Below are 22,717 nucleotides of genomic sequence, written 5' to 3'. Positions count from 1 at the left end.
CCATCCTGCCCCCCCCCCCACACACACCCGAGGTCAAACATAACCCTGATGCGGCCCTCAATGAAATCGAGTTTGACACCCCTGTTCTATTGTCGTAACCATTGATAAAACAAATCCCATGTTAAAAAGTATTCTGTGTCTTCTTTATCCTTTATCTTTAATGTCAACCTATCCTTTTCTGCACAATCTAGTATTTTTAAAATTATATTTTCTTCTGTAGGTGTTTCCTCATTTTTCCAGTGTTGTGCAAATACAATTCTCGCTGCTGTCAAGACATGTAATATTAAATACATTATTACATTTTTCTGGTAGCAAAAATATTTCTGGCTTTGAATCTATATGCTGCCTTAATATCTTCTCTAACCATGTGTGTATTTTCATCCAAATTTTTTTTGCTTTTGAACATGTCCACCACCTTCCACATATTCTTGAGTATCTATATATACCAGTCAAAAGACATAGTTGAGCCCTGCTAGTCATGTTCCTGCAAATATCTGGTGTGGTTTTCTTTTCTTGCTTTCTTTTTGGTAGAGCATCGTTAGGAAAAGGTTAAAAATATGATCTGATGATATTGTTACTGACAGCGGGGACAGAGTTGATACGGACAGTAGTTAATGGAAGAGGAAGCTGGGTCAGCATATGAGAGGCATATCCCCTCTGGCTCTGCTCCAGTGCTCTGTTGCTACTTGTTTGGCAATGGATAATGGGGGCTGCCAGATGAAGATGCCCGCCTAGGTGTGCCACTGGGTATATGCAGCTTGGAAGGGGTGCATACCCATCCATCCCAAAGCCTGCCTAAAATAAAAGGGTTTGCCATTTGAACTTGCCACATTGTGGATTGTGTGGTGTGTGTTTTGTCTTTGATCTACTCTGTTTCCTTTGGCTGCTTTTTTGCAAGGATTGTGAGAAAATGTACTGCTATTCGCAGTGCAGCAAAGCAATGGAATCTTTCTATAAGTAAATGAGGTTGTTTGCTTAGCAGATTTGCTTTGCCCTGTCTTTCTGTTGTGCTTTTGCAGAGGTCTGCAAAGAATCCCTCACTGCATGCAGAGGGTGTTCTCTGGCATGCAGAATCCACTCTGTGCACGACCCATAATAACAGCAATGGTTGGTAGCAGGGTGAAATCACAGCAACTTCTGTGTGAAAGATAGCAAGCCAAGCCAAGTAATTGCACTTCCTGAGTCATTGCACAGGCTGTGGGCTAGAGTTCTTCTCCAGTGGAAACATGTTATGCATACTAACCTCGCTGCAGAGCTGCCTGAATCAATGACAAAACAGAGCTAAACATTTCTCTGTTGCATGCTTCACAGCGAGTGAAAGAACTAGATGGATGTGGATCATTCTAAGAATCTTGTGTCATCTTAAGATAACAATGATGGAAGCAAGTGATTGATCTATAATGATGCTTGAAGGTTCACCAATGGCTGGCTGTATTTCACTGGGCTTGTCTAGGGCAATCTTAGGCTGCTGTTTAGCACACTAAGAATCTTAATTAACAGTGTTTACCCTTGGAAGAAACAGTAGTGATAGTGAGAGATGAATCAATCATGTTGGCTTAATTACCCGACCAGAGTTTTGAGTACTTGCAGTAAAACGGGGGATTTGATACGTTAAAATTTTAATTGGTCTGTAGAAGAGTGAGATTCATCACAAGAGGAACAGAGGACTTGCCAGCTTCAAACCCTTTTCCTCCCCATTCAGTCAGCTAGGAATTGGTTGCTTATCTAGAGAGGCCTGAGTCTTGCAGAAGCTATTCCGTGCTTAGTCTCCTTTTCCTCCAACTGGCTTCTCAAGAGGTCATGCACGTTGTCTACAGACAATCTCCTTCAGGCTAGTTCCTTGCCATGGCTTCGTTGTCAATAATGATTCTTCCTCTTTTGTTCTTGCCGCAGGAGGGGGATTCACTAGGGACTATGGAGAAGCTCTGCAGGCAGCTGACATACCATCTCAGCCCCCACTCTCAGTGGCGACGCCAGGGCATGGTGAAGAGGAAGCCGCAGGCTTGGTGAGTAAAAGTGGGACCGCTGGAGACCACCCTTCTGGTCATAGCAGCTAGTTGGAACCTGTGAAAAATACAAGGGGTAGCATCTATGTGGAGAGAGGAATTCAAGACACTTAAAAATAGTCTTAGTTGGTCTCAAATGCAACAGCCTGAAGGTTGGCAAATAAGTCACATACCCAAATTTATAATTGTGTTGCGGGCTCTGCGCTGCTTACCTTGATGTTTCTAGCTGAAATCCAAAATCCTGGTTTTACTGTATCTATAAAGCCATATATAAACTAATTACTTATATCTCGAGGACTTCTTTTCCACATAGAAGTGATCCATGCAGTGCATGCTCCTTGGCCAAATCTATTAATGGTACCAGGCGAAGGAGGTAAAGGAAATTGGGGTTTGCAATTAGCCTCTTTCTTTGGTGGCCGTTATACATTGCAGTCACCTTCCCCTCAAGGCTAAGCTAGTGTTCATCTGATGGTTTCCCACAAGCTAGCAAAAATGGTTTGTACTTGAGGGCATTTGGGGAATGATGCCATCTGTCTGTTGACTTCTGTGAGATGGGCAGCATATAAGTTTAATAAATAAATCTGTTTCTAACTTGATGAATTTGTGATTTTTTTAAAAAAAATTGGTTTTAATTCTGTTTTCTATGGTTTAATTTATTTACTGGGCTTTATTGGGCTGAAAAAACCAGGTCTTTTTAGCTTTATAGCTTTTTGAAAACTCAGGAGTGTGGGGGTCAATCTAATTTCTGGGGGAATGCTATTCTAGAGATGTGGGCAACAATTGAAAAGGCCCTACGGCTTATCCAATGGGTGTTTTTTGCTGTCTCAGTCAAAGTCTCAAAATATGATCATGTGACCAGAGGAAGCTACAACTAGTTGTAAAAGTTAGGTAGTTACCAAGTGCTAGGAATGCAATCACATGCTCATGGGAAATTGTAACTATGAGAATGGGTTGTAACTTTTTTCAGCTTTGTTATAACATTGAATTATTGTTAAGCAACCAGACGTAGATCAAGGACTTCCAGTAAGAAATTTTTTAATAAAACTTGTTTTATTTTAAAAAAAAGGACTACCTGTACACTATGAATCCTTCGGATAACACTTTATTGCTTTTAATAGGCTTTGTAGCTCACAGTTGAACTGTCGGTTCCTTGGTGGTCTCTGAGCTTGGTTGTTTCTGATGATGTTACCTAATTTGGTAATGAAACGTCTACAAGAAAACAATCAAGTTGAGAAACTGCCAAGGACCCAACTGTATTGCTTATAACAATTTATTGCTAAAACCATTGCGAGTCTGCATAGTTTATGGGAGTGGTACATATGATCAAGTCTTAGTCTTTGAGGAAGAAACTTTTGAACAGGAGTCTTGGAAAACTGTTAACTAGATTTGCAATAGGTAAAATGGGCTGGATGCTTTGAGTTTCATTATGTTATAAGAACTATTAAGTTGTCATGTGGCTTGTTTATTTGAGGAGAGCATAAGCATACATTTCTGCAGGTATTAAACCATATCAAGTTTCAGGTGGTAGTAAATAGCACGGCACATGAAAACAGGACCAGGATGACAAAGGGCATTTGGGAAGTAGCCAGGTTCTCTCCTCCTCTACATTTCTCAAGTTAAGGAAAGCTGTACAGTATTCTGGGCTAGACTTAGTATTTTGCTATTACTGGGAAAGTACTATAAGATCCTTCTAAGAAAGAAATTTACTCATGTGGAACCAGTTGTTTGGAAACAGCTCAGTATGTCTTTTTTTTACTGCAGCATCTATAAGGACATCTGCAACACTTAATGTTGTACTTGTGAATGTTTTGTTTTGTTTCCTAGTGTTTAATATTCCTGCCTTGGCCACAATAAAAGAGGAGGAGGAGAATAGTGTATTATGTGAACCCAACAACCATGATTTCTTAACCCAAATTTGAGATGTTATGTGAATACATAAACTATTTTTAAACGATCCAGGAGAAATTTACGGTAGCAAAATAGGGAGAAGAATGACTTGGGAATGGCTTCCTTGCTTTTTATTTCACCTCATGATTGACTATCACCTGTTAACATGGCTGAACATAACAGAGAGCAAAGCTGTGGTCCACTGCCAAGAAAATTGATGGCAGATGCATGAGAAGGAAGGTGCTTGATTCCCCTGGCATGAGTTAGGCTGAGGACATCTCATTGAGTCTACTTAAAACTGCTTCTGTTCTCTGTTTTCAGGCCACAGTATCTCCTGAGATCGGGGGGGGGGGACAATTCCTAGTAGAATGACGTCCTCATTAGAGGAAGCCAAACATTGGCTAAGTTGGTAGTAGGATACAAGTAATTTAATACAGACTAAATAGATTCCCCAGGCAATGCAAAAGTACCAAATTCTCTTCACATTCCAATTTTAGAACAGAAGGATTACCAAGGATTAAGATGGAGATGTGTGAGAAATTGGAAAATAGCTGCCGTGGTGGCGCAGTGGTTAGAATGCAGTATTGCAGGCTGACTCTGCCCATTGCCAGGAGTTCGATCCTGACCGGCTTAAGGTTGACTTAGCCTTCTATCCTTCTCAGGTTGGTAAAATGAGAACCTGGATTGTTGGAAGTAATATGCTGATGCTGTAAACTATTTAGAGAGTGCTATAAAGCACTATGAAGTGGTATATAAGTCTATTGCTATTGCTATTGCTATTGCTATTGCTGTAGTGAAGCTTTTATTATTAGGCATACTGTCAGAGTGATAATGAGCAGGTTTGTCTCTGCTGGTGGTTTGTTCAGTCCCAAGTGAGAGACACAAAAAAAGGAATGGCAACACATATTTTCAACTCATGGACCATTATGAACCAATACACTGAGCGGAGACTTTTCATCATTTCCTGCTAAGCAGCAAGTGGGCATTCTTATTGGTATTATTCTTTGACAAAGTGGAATTTTGTCAACAGTATTAAGTGTCTGGGAGTGCAGATAACTAACAATCTGAACTGGTCTCTCCACATGTCATCCTTAGTGAAGTGTGCAAACCAGCGTCTGCATTTCCTGTGTTGGATGAGGAGAGCACATCTTTCTCCTTCTATCCTGGCCAGTTTTTACAGAGGCATGATTGAGAGCATTTCAACAAACTGCACCACTGTTTGGTTTGGTGGCAGCAGTGCCTCAGATAGAAAGTCCATACAGAGAGTGGTAAGGACAACTGAGAACTGACTTCCTGTTATTCAGGATACTACTTATAAGTGCTATGTGCTTAGAGCTCAAAGCATTGTCAGATATCCTACACACCCACTTTACGGTCTGTTTCTGTTGCTCCCCTCTGGGAGGAGGTTTTGAAGTATTTCTAGCAGGATTACCAGATTCTTTAACAGCCTTGTTCCCTATGCCATCCATCTGGTAAACCATTCATTCATTCATTCATTCATTCATTCATTCATTCATTCATTCATTCATTCATTCGTGGTGAATATTGGAGGTAGTGACCATTTGAAAGCTGTATGCAACAAAATTTCATTTTAATGTATGTCGATTAGTGTACATTCAAAGTGACAATAAAGTTATTCTATTCTATTGCCAACCAGGCTAAATTTCCCAGCTCTGCATTCTTTATATAACTTTCCCAAAGCCTCTTGATTGATGCCCGTCTAGGTGGCATTAAAGACAATCAGTAGACTAGGCAAGGTCTTGAATTGGAGCCTGGGAAAATCTGATCTAAATCTGAACAATCTTGAGCTTGTTTGGCAATTTTGGACTAGTCACACTCTTTCAAACCTTACAAGATGGTGATTTGTCAGGATAAAATTAGGGGAAGAACCTCATACGTGATGCCTTGAGCTTTTAGAGGAACAAAGTACAAACAGAGTGACCATAATAACTTAATAAGAGACTAAAAGCAGCCAGATATCTCCCCCTGCAGGCTGTCCACTGCTGATTAAATACAGACTTTTCTTTCCTCAACTTCTGTCTTTTTGCCAGAGCTTGTTTTTTTGTCCATTGCCATGATCTGCACAGCCTTTGCCAGGCCAGGAAAGTTTGCAGGTGGCTGCCGTATCCTGGCTGATGGAGTGGTCCTTCTACCTAGCATTCGCCTCCCTGTCCCCATTTGAATGGCTTGAGACAACGGCCATCCAAAAGTTTCTGCTGCTCTTGCATCCAGCAATTAACCGTTTCGGTTAATTTGACATCTAGCACAAGGAGGAAAGTGCCTAACGAAGACTAATCCATTATGGAGATCTGGCTGCACTTTAAACTTGAGGAAGCATTAATGAAAGAGTTGTGTTTGTGTGTTTTTAATTACCAGTCTCACTCTCAGTTCGCTGTTTTGTCAAATTGTAATGGATTTTATTATTTCCATTTGGAGACGCAAGTAAATCCCCTGAAGGGCTTCTCCCTGGAAGTTGCTAAAGCCAGTAAAAAATTAAGCCTAGGCAACCCCATGCCTCTAGGGAGATGCTTCAGGCCGCAGAGTTGTTATTGCCTCATCAAGACCCTTTGCTTCTCTCCATATCCAGTAGTCACAGGAGGCTTTTGCGTCTATGTTGACAAGTGGAACTGCCAAAGGGAATTGCAAAAGCACTGTGAAGAAGAGGGCTGTTGGCACCTTTGCTCCTGAATGTGGGGTGGAGAGCTAGGGCACAAAGCTGCTTTGAAGAGATGCTTTGCATGAACCTTCAAAGGGAAATATATCTTTGAAGCTTTTCCACAGCTCTATGAGAGGCTTAATGGCTGCATTCACATAGCATGCTCAATTAGCTTTAACCTTCGTGATTGTATTGTATTGTTGTTTAGGATATAGTGCAGTCCCAGAGTCTTTGGTTAGTATATAATTTCTTGCATTGTTTAAACACAGAAAATGGGTTAATGTACCTATCAGGTTATGCAAGCTGTGTGAACCCAGCTCATAAGTGCTTCCTGTATATCCCCCACCCCACCCCTTAAAGGTAAAGGTTCCCCTCGCACATATTTGCTAGTCGTTCCCGACTCTAGGGGCGGTGCTCATCTCCGTTTCAAAGCCGAAGAGCCAGCACTGTCGAAGACGTCTCCGTGTTCATGTGGCTGGCATGACTAAATGTCAAAGGCACACGGAACACTGTTACCTTCCCACCAAAAGTGGTCCCTATTTTTCTACTTGCATTTTTTACGTGTTTTCAAACTGCTAGGATGGCAGAAGCTGGGACAAGTAACGGGAGCTCACCCCATTACACGGCCCTAGGGATTTGAACCGCTGAACTGCCAACCTTTCAATCGACAAGCTCAGCGTCTTAGCCACTGAGCCCACCTCACCCCACCCCTTACAGCAGTGGTTCTTAACCTTCCTAATGCCGCGACCCTTTAATACAGTTCCTCATGTTGTGGTGACCCCCAACCATAAAATTATTCCTAAAACAGTTGAAAATACTTGTTTTCTGATGGTCTTAGGTGACCCCTGTGAAAGGGTCTTAGACCCCCAAAGGGGTCGCGACCCACAGGTTGAGAACCACTGCCTTACAGGATTGTAAAATAAATTCATTCCCAGCATTTTCAGTTGCTCTTCTTTTTAAAATTATAAGTAGCGATGTCCACATGGCTTGTTTAAAAAAAGACAAGATGCTGCTGCAGCTGTCATCTTTACTTTTTTTTAAACCATATCTTGTGGCACTTCTGCTTGTAAGTTTTCTTCAGTAGAAATGAGCTGCTAAAGGAACTTGATATGTTTAAGTTACGGAACAGAAGGCTAAGGAGAGATAGGATAACAGCCTTCCAATACTGTACATGATGGGATGTCACAGAGAAGAAGGAGTAGATTTATTCTCTCTAGCACCCGAGGATAACACAAGAACCGGGAGAGGAAGTTTACTGCGAGGGATCCAAATTTGTATTTAGGATGAATTTCCTGACTCGGAGAGCTTTTAAGCAATGGAACAGCTTGCCTCCTAAAGTTGAATTGCTTCTGTTATGTACGGATTGGCTAGAATCTACATAAATTTTCATGCTCACCACGGATTGGCTAGAATCTACATGAGGTTTCATGCTCACTGCTGATTGGCTGTCCGGACCATGGGAGATTTAACCTGCTGTCATTGGCCGGCTGGTCTGCCTGGAGCTCCTTAAAAAGGCGAACTCTGGCAGCCCAGCCAGCAGAGTGCAGTCACATTTTGCTGGAAATAAAAAGGTGCTGAATTCACTAATGACTCTTGTCTGTTGCCTTGCGCTGATCTAACACTAGCAACGAAGGACAAAAGGGACCTGAGAACCTCCTTGTGAACCACATAGCTGTCTTGAAACAAGGACCTCAGACCACCTGCACGAATGGCATCGCAAGTATCGTCGGCCCCAGTGATCTTCGACCCATAGGCGGAAGACTGGCATACATACATGGGCCGGTTCAGAATGTTCCTGGAGGCCAACGATTACCAGGACAGGCCGGACAACAGGAAGCGAGTGTTATTCCTGACCTACTGCAGCACCAAGATCTACAAAATGGCACAGACACTGATTGCCACAGCAGATGTGGAGACCATCGCCTGGGCCACCCTGCAATGTCCTATGCACCATCCGCCGCCCCCATGGTAAGCTGAAATAAGTTTTACCACCGGCGCCAACGAGAGGGAGAAACCGTCAATGATTTTGTGGCCAGCCTCCGGGAGATCGCTACCAGGTGTGAGTTCATAAATCCCGAAGAAATGACGAAGGACTGGATCATCCTGGGGATGAGGGACCTTGCTCTACAAAAGAAAATGTTGATAAGGAGAGGGGTCTCATTCAAGGACATTGTCGAGGAGGCCAGGGCTGCAGAATCATCAGACAACTTGGCAGCAAATGTAAGGAAGACCAGCGGGGTGCACCACACGTACCGGGAGCCCAACTGGTCAACCAAAGTCCCTGAGTACGATGATGACTAGGACGACACAGACGACACCATCCACCGCGTGTACCCAGAAAAGCGGCAGAACCCCAGGGACGCGGAGACCAGGCAGCCACGTTGCCCGGGCTGCATGGGTTTCCACACAAGGGCAGCTTGCCATTTCCGGGACGCAACATGCCGCCGATGCCAAAGAAAGGGCCACATTGCCGAAGCCTGCAAAGCGCCCCAACCCATTCCCTTTCAGCCAAAGCCTATAGCCCCATCAGGAAGACCAGGGAACCCTAGAGCCGGCCAACAACAGAGCAGATGAAGAGAGGACCAATACCAAGCTCCTAGAGAAATCCATTACACAACCGTGGGACACACAGATGCATATGAGCAGGAGAAATACCACGCAATCGTGAACATTGAAGGGGAACCATGTAAAATGGAGCTGGACACAGGGTCGTATTTTACAATAGTATCCTGGCAAACAATCAAGAAGTTGAACCCAGCCGCAAGCAGGAAGTTCCTGAAGCCGCCAAATGTCCGCCTGAATGACTATCAAGGGAACCGGATAGAGGTACTAGGCAGTATGGAGGTCAAAGTAACGTTCCACGAGTTCCAGGACTGGCTGCCGCTCACGGTTGTTGGCAGCCACTGGCCATCACTGCTGGGAGTGGAATGGTTTAAACCCCTGGGCCTGGACATCACCGAACTGCACAGCGTAACCACCCACGAACTGGACCAGTTGTTGGCAGACTTCGCAGACGTCTTCAACGAGGGTCTAGTTAAATATACGGGGAAACCCATTTCATTTAACCTAGACCCCCAGGTGACCCCCATCAGACTCAAACCCCGTAGGGTACCATTTGCTTTGTGGCCCAAGGTCAAGGAACAATTAGACAAGCTCATTGCCCAGGGAATCCTCATGCCAACCGACCACGCGGTGTGGGAGACTCCCATAGTCACCCCCGTGAAGCCAGGTGGGTCCCTCCGCATCTGCACAGATTACAAGTGTACGCTGAACAAGGTCCTCCAGCAGAGTGCGTACCCAGTGCCCGTGGTGCAACATCTGCTGCATTCCCTAGGAAGCAGGAAGATATTTGCCAAGCTGAACCTTGCCCAGGCCTATCAGCAGCTGCCAGTAGACGAAGCCACCGCTGAAGCACAAACCATAGTGACTCATAGGGGGGCATTTAAATGTACCAGGTTGCAGTTTGGGGTCAGCGTAGCCCCAGGACTTTTCCAGTGCCTAATGGAGCGGCTACTGTACGGGATCCCAGGGTGGTGTCATACTTCGATGACGTTTTTATATCAAGGGAGTCAATAGGCCAGTTGATGGGACGCGTGTGCGAAACCTTGGGGAGGTTCTTGACCGATACCACCCGGACTATCTTCCTGAGACCCCCCTGGACTCCGCACGGCCCACGCGGGCATTCAACATACAGGACCAGGTATTCGCACACAACTATGCGGGGTATCCGACCTGGCTGGCGGGCCGAGTCGTGACTGTCACTGGCCCCAAGTCATACCGCATTGAGCTGGAGTAGGGCGGATCTGGAAGAAGCATATCAACCAACTCAGACACCGCCTGGGGGACACCAAGCTGAGGAACTAGGGCGACTGGACCGCGACCGGAGGGCCAGAGCAACAGTCGCAGAACCTGAGGTCTCCGCCCCAAGGAACAAAATCAGCCGCCGGCCGGGAAGCAGACGAGCAGGAACCAGGCCTACCCGATGGCCTAACAGGGGGACTACTCACCAACCAGAGCTGCGATCATTCCTCTGGGATCGAGGGTGTCCAGCGGGAAGCGACGGTTTCATGAAAAGACTGGGCAGAGGGTAGTTCTAGAAGAGTCTAAGGTTTGTTCCAATGCAATGAGTCCAGAGTTGTTAAGGATTTTCTGAAAGGTCAGCTGAGTCAGCACCACCCTAACCTTAGTTAGTATATCCCAAAAGCCAAACGCTGCAACAGAAAAGGCACTTATTTTGTACTCCCTGAACTAGGAAGCACTAGAAAGCATAGAAGAAAAATGGCAATTAAGAAACAGACTCTGCCAGTGTCAACGGCAATATGAAAGCGGTTTTTCCTCTTTCTGCCAGAATTTACTGAATTGATTTTTTGGGGGGGGGGAGTTGTTTGTTTTTTCTGGAAGAATGTCCAAATGTCATCTAGTCCAACCCTCTTGCCAATTAAAGATTTCTAGTACTATAGCATTCCTTGAAAGTTGGCAATTGAGCCTTTCCTTAAAAAACCTACAACGAAGCCAGAACCATTAATTTCAAAGCAACCTGCTCCATCGTCAAACATCTCATATTGTGTGGGAGCTGTTCCTAATGTCTCCTCTAAATCCTTTCCCATGTGAACCCTTAGTTTTAGATGCCAAGCCTAATCTTTTGGAATAACAGAAAGTAGGTTTGTGTCTCATAATCTGCATGAAAGCTTCTCAGATATTTGAAGATGTTTATGCCTGTTAATCATGTTTTCTCTAAGTTGAATTCACCTGACTTCTTTAACCTTTCCTTGTAGAACTTCATTTCCACTCTCGCCAGCTACACTGACCATCTCTGAACAATCCACCTTGAGAATACTCTTCATAAATGGTAGTGCCTAGAACAGTGATGACTAATCTTTTTGCCGTCATGTGCCAAAAGTGGGGGGACCACGGGGAGGTTGCGCACGAGTGTACCCACACCCGTAATTCAATGTCACCTTGCCCCCCGCGCATGCGCACGCAACCCCTCCGGACTCCCCCCGCTTTTGGCACACAATGGCAAAAAGGTTACCAGTGGGCCCAGTAGGCCCGTCTTTTACCCTCCCCAGGCTCCAGAGGCTTTCTTGGAGCCTGGGGAGGGTGAAAACGGCCTTCCCCACCCCCCTGGAGGCCCTCCGGAGGTCGGACACAGCCCATTTCCCAACTTCCGGTGGGCCCGAAAGGCCTGAAAGTCAGCTGGCTGGCGCACACATGCACGCTGGAGCTGAGCTAGAGCAATGCTCGTGTGCTCCCAGATCTGGCTCTGTGTGCCACTTGTGGCACACGTGTCACAGGTTAGCCATCACGGGCCTAGAATATATAATACAGGTAGTCCTCGATTTATGACCACAAATTAATCCCAACATTTCTGTTGCTAAACAAGAGTAGTTAAGAGGGTTTTGCCCCATTTTACAAACTTAACGGTTGTTAAGTGAATCATTGCAGTTGTTAAGATAGTGACACTTAAATGAATCTGACTTTGCTTTTCAGAAGGACGCGAAAGGCGATCACATGGTAGTGGGCGGGGGGGGCAGATTGTAGGAAACAAAGAACAGCTGTTAACAAATCCTGTTGGCTGCCAGAATTCATTAAATGTTTTCATAAACTAATAAAATAAAGAGCTCACTTGAAGGTCATCCAGCCCCAAAGTTCTGCTTTACCTAAGCAGGAGGTTCTTTGCCATCCAAAAGGGAGGGTGGGCTTTTCAACAATGAAGTGTTTTTGAAGAAAATGGAAAGATTAAGCTCCTTCCCTCACAACTCTCTTTTGAACTGAGAATCCCATATCTGCTTTTCTTTGAAAAAAGAAAAGAGACGGATTGGATTGGATTTACTTTGACTACAGCTGCAATTTCAAATACACAAATTTGTTGAGCTGCACTCAATGGGAACTGCAAAGGCTAATTATTTTTCCCCACCTGCTCAAGAATGTACCAACAATAGCAACAGTTGTACAAATCAGCACAGACGCCTAGAGGCTTCAATTTTCTGAGGATGCTTAATAATATTTCTTTGTCATGTTTAACATAGTTAAATATTAATTATGAGTTTAAAAAACTAGGAATATTATTCATTAAATGCAATTAATAAAAGTATTAATCTTGTAGACCAAGGGAATGCCAAGGGAAAAATATATTTTAGTTTCATGAAGACTGTCAACAAATTTCCCCATGATATTGTTGGCAATCTTGTAAAATGCTGATTAGAAGTGGTAATGTTGAATAGATTTATAGCTGATGACAGATTTATTTATTTATTTATTCCATCAGTTTATGTAGCCATCCATCTCAACAACAACTCAGAGCCATGAACAATAAAAATTATTGTATTTTTAAAATGTTCAAAAATGGTTCCACAGCAAACCAAAATTCCAATGTTGGATTTGTGTATAAAAATTAAATATTATATGGATAAAAGAATGGAAGGAATGCTCATTAAAGTTACATATAATACCAAGCTGGAAGAGTTTAAAATACTTTAGGACTGAAAATACTTTGTGTTCTTCATGAACCACAGTACCAGACAAAATCTAACAGGTTCTGCATCCAGACAGTTGCACTAATTCAAGGAGAGTGACACCTGTTCTGAAAGCAGTACATGTAGAAAGGTTGTAGTGGTTTTTACTGAACACAAACTTGACTTAGAAAGATTCTTGGTGAAGCAAACAGAATAACACTGCCCTTACTATGACACTTGATTCTGCTTTGGTCAGACTTCAATGCAATACAGTTAGTCAGAATAGAATAGAATAGAATAGAATAGAATAGAATAGAATAGAATAGAATAGAATAGAATAGAATAGAATAGAATAGAATAGAATAGAATAGAATAGAATAGAATAGAATTCTTTATTGGCCAAGTGTGATTGGACACGGAATTTGTCTTGGTGCATACGCTCGGTGTACATAAAAGAAAAGATACATTCGTCAAGAACCATAAGGTACAACACTTAATGATAGTCATAGGGAAGCAGTCAATATAAATCTTAAGGATACCAGCAACAAGGTTTGACTTACAACAGTTTGTTTAGTGACAGTTTGAAGCTACGACGACACTGAAAAAGTGACATTTTTCACACTTCTGTTGCAGCATCTCCATGGTCACATGATCAAAATTCAGGTTATTGGCAACTGACTCATGTTTATGCCGAGTGCAGTGTTCCGGGGGTCATGTGATCACCTTTCGCATCCTTCTGAAAAGCGAAGTCAATCGGGAAGCCAGATTCATTTAAGTGTCACTAACTTAACAACTGCAGTGATTCACTTAACAACCGGGACAACAAACATTGTAAAATGGGGCAAAACCATCTTAACAATTCTCACTTAGCAACAGAAATGTTGGGATCAATTTGTGGTCATAAGTCGAGGACTACCTGTATTATATATTCTAGGCACTACCATTTATGAAGAGTATTCCCAAAGTGGATTGTTCAGAGATGGTCAGTGTAGCTGGGGAGAGTGGAAGTGAAGTCCTACAGGGAAAGGTTAAAGAAGTCAGGTGAATTCAAAGGATTCTATGTGCCTATTCAGCATCCAGCAATATTAGCGTATATCCATAAATAGGGCAGAATGGATGTAAAGTAGTATTTAATTTGCTTTTTCTTGCCTGGAAGAAAGCAGTGCTGTACAGGTTGAGCATTATTTTTCTTCAAAATGGTTGCCTCTTTCTGTTTTGTAAACCAGCCGAAGCGTATCCTACTTCTACATTACAGTGCAGATTGAATCTGTGAAGACAAGGATCATAAACCGGTTTGGTGATGTGTGGCTTTTTCACTGTTTGAAAATATTTATGTGTTATGTCATAACTATTTTATTTGTGTGTACACACTGTTTTAGCCTTGGTTATAATGGATTCACCTCTCATAAACCTGAAGGGTTTTTTTTCCCAACAGCTATTGCTCTGTGCAAAGGAAGATTAAAAAGGAGAAATGAAATGTGCCAGTTTAGTGTTGTAAAAATCAAGTTTATAGAATGTAATATATACACACAGTAGATCTCTCTTTTTTCATTGTTACTTTTTAAGAGATGTTGCTTATTTACTGGATAAAATGTAAGAGGCCAGTGGCTCCTCTGAGAATGATTATTTTATTTATGATTATTTTTTTACATCTACTTCCCCTATATTATTTTAATCTTAGTTTAGATGCATCAGAAGATTAATTTCTATTTGTTTTTAGAAATCACCCTTTTGCTCTTGTAATTGCAAACATTTTGCAATTCCTCCTGAGGCAATACATTTCTAAATCTTGGCAGAATATGGGTTGTAGATGTTTCACAATTTTGGTATTTAGTTTTTAGTTGTCAACAAGGCGATATTGTACTTTGTTTTAACAATAACACTAGCAAACAGTTCTGTTTCTGTAAATTTATAATCTGAGCCATAAATACAGCAGGAGCTTTACCCAAAGTTTCAACACATTTCTAATTAAATACAAAGAAGTTTTAATATAAACCATACACATTAACTAAACATGTTTACTGTATATAAGAAATCGAAACTAGAAAACATTACTGTATAATGTTTCATTTTAAGCTGAAATCCAGGATTTCTCCAAATGTTTCTAAACTACAATTCATAAAACCCTAGCCAACAATGAAAAATGTTAGAAATTGAAGTTCAGTTAATAATTTAGAGCAGTGGTTCTCAACCTGTGGGTCGGGACCCTTTTGGGGGTCGAATGACCCTTTCACAGGGGTCACCTAAGACCATCGGAAAACACATATTTTCAATGATTTTAGGAATAATTTTATTGTTGGGGGTCACCACAACATGAGGAACTGTATTAAAGGGTCGCAGCATTAGGAAAGTTGAGAACCACTGATTTAGAGGGTTATTGGTTCCCTATTTCTGCTTTAATCAGTATTTCCATGTGAATAGTACTACTCATTAAACATTCAATACTGTATAGTAAACACTTTATAAAAAAAAAACTATAAGAACAAAAACCATATAATGAAATTTGAGAATTACATTAAAATTATATGGTGACAAAACTCTATATATACTCTGTTTAAAACCCTACTAGTATTTTAAAAAAATGCTGCATAGAGAAGGTTTTACAGTCATGCTATCAAAGATCCTTTTTCAAGCACCTGCCAAGCTAATCTATTAAATTGATAAAATTTACAACAATTTATGATGACAGTCATAAATAATAGGCAGGTCGATATAGAACAAAGTGATCCTTTTAGATATCTTAGCCTCACACTGGATGTCTGCCAAAGAACAAACTGGTGAAGTTGATCTACAAAATGCATCTGAGGTTAAGTATTATTCCAACAAAGGAATAAATAGGAATCTAATGTATCAATGAAATGACCTTCTTTTTTACCTTACATATCCATAAATAATACATAATTTATAGTAATTTACTTATAATATGTGCTTAAGATTTTTATATTCGGTACAGTAATGTAAAAATTTTTAATGTATCACAGTTCCTGAATTTTAGCATATTTTTGTAGATAAACATAGATAAATATCTATATTGCCTTCTTAGAGTTTTACTATAATACCTAAGTATATTGTACACCTTGTCTTAGTTTGTAAACTAAGCAGGGTTGGGCCTGATTAGCATTTGTGTGGGAGACTAGAAGATAGCAGTAGCAAAACACTGTATTGCTGAAAAGAAAAGCACATGTATGTCTCCAAAAATCCACTAGGAGTCAGGTTTGACTTCAAGGAAATTTTACTGTTGATCTGTACAGATATTTACCACCTTTTCAGTGATTTGGGCTATTTCCTCCTCCTCCCCCCCTCCCCCCCAATTTAAATTGAACTGGATATACTTCAGACAGTATTTTTTTTTTTCACTTCATCAGATTGTACCAAAATTTTGAAATTGTGAAAAACCTATAGAAATAATCAGAAGCTATTTCTATGAAGAAATTTTTGCATTCATTTTCGATCAGAAAATATAAACAGGAAAATAGAAAGAAGAGAAAAATCCCTTCTGCTTTGATACCATTCATAATAAATAAAGAATTCTATTCTATTTCTTATTGGTGTCATAAAATTAATCAGATAAATACCTTAAACCTATCATTTCTGATCCTTTTCCAGGTTTCAACTCTGTATGTGTGTGTATGCGCGTGCATCTTTGAATCAATTCTAGTTCTTGCAGTTTCAACTTTACCAAATTAAAAATAGATACGAAGCTGTATTTATGTTTTAATATTGGTGTTTCAGATTGGCACAGCCTTAAATGAGCATGAACCTACTTCTGGCCTATTTACTACTAGGCCAAAGGGGTAGATAATGTGTGTTGAACTCCATGTTCCTGAGTTAATTTACTGCATCTTTTACCAATGATTATGCTGGCTATGGCTATTCAGTAACATCTGGAAGGCTGAAATTTTTATAGACTAGGAGGAAATAAAGTCCAGCAAGTATTCTAATGCTGCTATGAATTTAAGATTTTTAAATGATTTTTGTACCTGTTTTTGGACATACATTACTGAAAGTAGATTTTGAGGCCCTGATATCATGAGGCAACTGCAAATTGGGTGGGCAATTCTTCCACTAAACATTGTTGGACCAAGTCTGTTCACATTGGTATTTTTCTGTATTAAAGCATTAGAATAGAATAGAATAGAACAGAACAGAACAGAACAGAACAGAACAGAACAGAACAGAACAGAACAGAATAGAATAGAATAGAATAGAATAGAATTCTTTATTGGCCAAGTGTGATTGGACACACAAGGAATTTGTCTTTGGTGCATATGCTCTCCATGTACATAAAAAGACAAGATATACTCGTCAAGAATCACAAGGCACAACACCCAGTGACAGTCATATGGCACAATAAGCAATCAAATCAAACTAGGAAACAATCAATAGCATTATAAATCACAAGGATACAAGCAACAAAATTACAGTCATGCAGTCATAGTGGAAGGAGATGGGCGACAGGAACGATGAGACGACCAATAGCAATAGTAATGCAGCCTAATGTAAATAGTTTGACAGTGTTGAAAGAATTGTTTATCAGAGTGATGGCATTTGGGGAAAAATTGTTCTTGTATCTAGTTGTCTTAGTGTACAGTGCTTTATAGTGTCGTTTTGAGGGTAGGAGTTGAAACAGTTTATGTCCAGGATGTGAGGGGATGTGACAGGGTCTTATTTTGGGGGAAATACGATACTTTTATTTTTTTTATTATTCTATGATTATTTCATTATGATCATTTTTACTGTAAGACATTCTAGTACTTTATTTAAAACTAGGAAATAAGATGCAACTTTTGGAAGTCTCAAACAGTGAAGAAACAAGTAAAATGAGGGTTTGCTCCTATTAACTAGGTCTCTGAGTATATTTACTAAAAGCATCTAAATGGAACCCTCAAGAAGTGCTAGTAAAACCGTAGAAATTTGTTATGAATCAGAACACTAAAGTCTAATTGATCTTCTTCCTCATGCTGTTATATTTTCTGCACTTGAAGGTCTCTGCTAGTATCAGTTAAAAGATTCTAGAAAGGTTTTCATAACTTTTTTTTCTTAATGTCCTCTATTTGCATTTCTGAATTGCTGCTTCTGCAAGCAGAATGTTTTATAATCCTCACCTTGTTGCAATGCAGTGGTTTCACTCCTTTCGGTGTGAGTCACTAAGGGTTTTTTTTCTCCCCACCAAAGGAAGGAAGCTCTGTGCCTGCCCATGTGTCCCTGTACAATATTTTGGGGCAGGGGGAGGGGAGAGCTGATTTCAGATTTCAGGTGGTAATTTCAGATTTCATGACTCAATAAGTCTGTGATAAAATAACAAGAGAAAAATAATTTCAGCAAACCTTGCACTCCCATAGAATTGGACTTCTGGGACCCCTCCCCCAACTGTTTAAGCAAAAATCCAAAATGAAGCATTTTCAAGAAATATTCATCCTGACTGTGCTTGGATATTCAGCGATGGGTGCTCATCTTTTTGTTTGGTGACTGCTTCTATTGTTCAAACTGCTGCCCTGAAGTTGTTAAAATTTAGTGGGAAGCTACCATAACTAGCTTATCATGTGATACAGCACTTGTATTATTGTGAATCCTACACTCTAGGATAGGGAAGATATTTTGAATTTAAAATATCACCCTTTCAAGTATTTGACACCAGTATATCTTACCTGTCTTCTCAAAACAATAAAAACGATAAATAAAATAAATTTATTCGATGTTTCTTATGCTTAAGTAATCTCGTGCTTTTGTTAAGCTTTATATTGTCAGATGCCCTTTAAAAGCATTAGAGACATAATCTGCTTTCCTTGTATGGTTCCCTATTTTAAAGAGAGACTACTATTTAATAGGCTTGGTGCTTTATTTGTCCTGTTGGTATAAATTTTATTGAAAAAAATGATTTCCTAGAATATGGTTATGTCGGATACTTCTCATAATCTGCCTCTTTCCACCCTCTTTCCACATGTTTATCATGTCTGCATAACAGAGAGGTATATATATATGAACAGCTTTGAATATGTGGGTTTCCTGTTATATAAATATTGTTTAGAGAACAAATGTTCCCCCAAAGACCAAATGACTATGAATTTACATAATATAAGCATAGTTAATTTTAATGTTGCTTTGCGTGAATGACTTGCCATGATACAAATCCAACCTATTCGCTTAATAGCTCTGTGTACTGTGCAAACCCCCAAAATGGGCTGGTAATCAAGTAAATGCTATTGATGTAGTCATTGAGTATTGTATATTAACAAATTTGACTGCCATATCCCCTAGAAAAATTACTGTCTTGGATGGATTCATTCTATTCACTCCCAGCTGAATTATTAAGCTATTGTCAAAATAATTTTCTAGTCAGAACTGACAACTTTTACAGCTGTTACGATAAACTGGAAATGAATCAATAATTTCCATTTTTCATTGTTTTGCAGTTTGAAAACGATCTTGGTGGGGAATCCTCTGGACAATACAGTGGACTTGTCTGGCATCCCTTTGACCATGAAGGAATTAGACCGGGTTATCTCGTACCTCCAGCACAGCTCTGAATATATTGAAAATGTGGAGCTTTGCTTCACTGAGATGACAGATGAGATGTTCCTCCAGCTTTTGCCAGTTCTCAGTGCCCTACCTCGTCTCACAACTCTTTCCCTTAATGGCAACAGGCTTACAAAAGCCGTCCTCCGGGACCTGACTGAAAGTTTGAAGGACACCAGAAACTTCCCCAGCATAACTTGGATTGATCTGGGCAATAATGTGGACATATTCTCCCTGCCACAGCCCTTTCTGGTTAGCCTTAAGAAACGAAGCCCTACCCAAAGCAATCTCCCAACTATTCTTGAATTTGGGGAAAGTCAGGAAAGTCAGATGAGTGACCTTGAGAGCCAAGAAGGTCTTTCCTCACAGGATGAAGACCAAAATGATGGTGGCCTGGAAGACATGAAGACCAGGCAGGTATGGACAGGTGAAGCTATTGAGGTTAAGCTGATGCCAAATGAATCTACAAATCAAGAACAGGTTTCTACCGGTTTGTTTCAGACATGAAATAGAGTTCTCTCTCATTTGCCTAGGATGTGCCAAATGGATCCTTTATAACCACAAAGGATCTTGGCTAGTTTATGCTAATGAAGCTCTCTTCTAATAAAAACTTTTAATTCCTTAACTTGCAGGACCAAAAAGGGAAGGCCAAATTACAAAGTTGGCTGCAATTCACGTATTAATGATCTGCTACAATTTTGAACCATTATATAGAATTATACTGGAAGGGATTATTTATGCCAATCCCAACTACTTGTTCAGTGCAGTATCCAAATCAAAGCATCCCTTTAATTCCTGAAACTTTGTAGTTATCATAGGGGTGATTGCTAGTTGACTGTTCAGTGGAAGGTATAAGAAACACACAAAAATGCAATGCCACTATTGAGCCTGCTTTTCCCCCCCAGGTTAAACACTTTAGTTAAATACACTAAATTTTCATATTAGGTACAAATAATTCTGTACTCATTATGGAGGAGTTTTTACTTTTGAAATGAATTACTTTGAATAGAAGTTTTAGGTGGAAAAATTCCATGCTTGGATAGAAACAAAATTAATCCCATGGATTAGAAACATGTTAATCGACTCACCAAAACAATTTTGAATGTCTCACTGAATAATCACTGCCAAGAAGGTAACCATCACTACTATACCTTCTGCATTTCATCCTTTCCCAACCAATTTATTGTCTCCTGTCCCAAATAAGCCATGGATGTGTACCTATCTCAGGTTATGCCATGAATCTGATGAAGTTGGCTGAAATCCATGAGTTTTATTTGTAAAGTCTTAAGGTGCTACAAGATTGCCGGTCTTCAAATGTAATTTTTATAAATTGAAAGCAGTGTGAGTCAGCAGTGCTGAAAAACTTGCACCTTCTGAAGTCTGTCTCTCGAATGAAATAAAATTTAAATACAAGAGAAGTAAGACACTATGCGTTGATAGATGACACAGATTACATTGGTTCATAAAGCAAACAAATCGGTATAAATGAAAAACTCCCCATTCCCTTGCTTTAAGGAGTGTGAATTTGTGGTACTTAAAAACATGTGCCTTCCTGGTGTGTCGGGGGTGCCTTTTAGGGTTAGCAAGGCCTCGCTCTAGGCATCAAGGGATGAAATGTGGGTGATGGCAATCCCAGGCATTTGTTGCAAGTTGCTATAATTATACTTTGTGGAAAAAGTGCAGCTTTCAGTTACTTTGGATTTCATCACTGTGGCGCAGAAGAGACAATAGATTCAATTCAGCTTGATAGGGTCAATTTTTCCTGATGTTTAGTACCTGGATTACACACTTAAGGGAGCTTTAGTCACCAACCCTTTGCAGCACTTGACTGTCATGAAGTAAATGCTGGCTTTGTTGTTTTTCTGAGCTACCCATGAAGAATCTTGCCCAAATTAACTATCACGCCAATCTCTTGTGTGAGCTTTCAACACTATAGTTTTGGTACATCAAAAGCACTTCGTCCTGGCAAGTTTGAAGAGCATCCAATAACTGATACCTTTCAGAGTGGGCTCTGATTGCAATTGCTAGGACTAATCTACTTTAGGGAGGAGGTGCGGCTCATCATGTGACCAATTTTCAGGATCAATGTTTTTCCCTAAAACCCCACTGCTGTTGTATCCATTTTGAGTACTTGTATGTTTTCAGTAGTGTCAATCTGGTACTTCATAGAAATCCAGCAGCTCCATATTGTCCTAGTTTGCATGTAGCCAAAGTCTTTTATATGCTTTGTCAAGAAATAAAACTTGTTTGAAAGAGGCTGTTTCTCCTAGTGAAAATGTATTTGCAGATATGGGAAGCTAAATCTTGTGCAACTGCTGAACAGGGTTGGGCAGTCATTACACTGAATTATACAAGGAAGGTGGGTAGTGAGCATCATCATTCCTGGAATGTGAAGTTATGCTGTCACTTCAACCCCATTAATCCAAAACACAATATGGAGGCTTGGTTAAAGTTTTCTTGGTTTCTTTTTTATGTCAAATAAACAGCCTGAATATAAACATAGGGAGACTTTCTTAAAAGGGGGGAGATTAAAAAAAAAACTAGTATTTTACTTTTTATATCCCTCAATTGCAATGATCAGGAAACTAGGAACTGACATAAAATGTAAAACAACTCAATCTGCAACTGGAACTAATTCCTTCTTCCATGGAGTTGGTCTAATAGTGCAGAAGACTTTTGCCCCCACCTATAGGAAACTATGGTAGCCCAGCTCACAATTCCAGGAAAAAAAATAGAGAGAATAAACATTATTCAGTGCATCTGTTTATTAAACAATGATTAATTACACTCTCGACAGGCAACTGCTTAAATGCAGCTGCTTATACAAATTAACATTTTGTGTGTGTCTTGTGCCCACTTGTGCCAGGTGGCAATATCCAAGTTTCCTCATGCGTCATAAAAGGAACATTCAGGTAACAAAAATACATCTTCCAGGGAACCTCCCTTCGTAACATTGATAAGCATGATGACAGAAGAGATGCCATAATCTGCATGAATTTCCATTAGGTACAAAATTGACAGAAACAAAACAGAATACTAGTGTCATGAAACTAATGTTAATAGTTCACCTGGTGTTATTTTTTCATGTAACTTCAATAGGCATTTTAAAGGACAGTTTATCTACAGGCTTAAGTAAAAAAAAAATCTTAAGGGCTGCAGAAAAGTAACGAAAACTGTAAACAGATGGAACAGATCAG

General features: G+C 40.5%; 1 protein-coding gene across 1 annotated transcript in view; it reads left to right on the top strand.

The window, feature by feature from the left end:
• LRRC75A (leucine rich repeat containing 75A) overlaps window positions 1-21,776 on the top strand; it is a 62,206-nt gene extending 40,430 nt beyond the window's left edge. Inside the window, exons 3-4 of the mRNA XM_034421085.3 lie at window positions 1,894-2,006; window positions 19,418-21,776. Coding sequence (XP_034276976.1) covers window positions 1,894-2,006; window positions 19,418-20,027 — 723 coding nt within the window. The 3' untranslated portion in view covers window positions 20,028-21,776. The remainder of the gene's footprint in view (window positions 1-1,893; window positions 2,007-19,417) is intronic.
• The last annotated feature ends 941 nt before the right edge of the window (window positions 21,777-22,717 follow it).

Source organism: Pantherophis guttatus, chromosome 1, assembly GCF_059756535.1.
Source record: "Pantherophis guttatus breed Tessera chromosome 1, ASM5975653v1, whole genome shotgun sequence".
Lineage (NCBI taxonomy): Eukaryota > Metazoa > Chordata > Lepidosauria > Squamata > Colubridae > Pantherophis > Pantherophis guttatus.
This window is presented reverse-complemented; position numbering and strand designations above follow the sequence as displayed.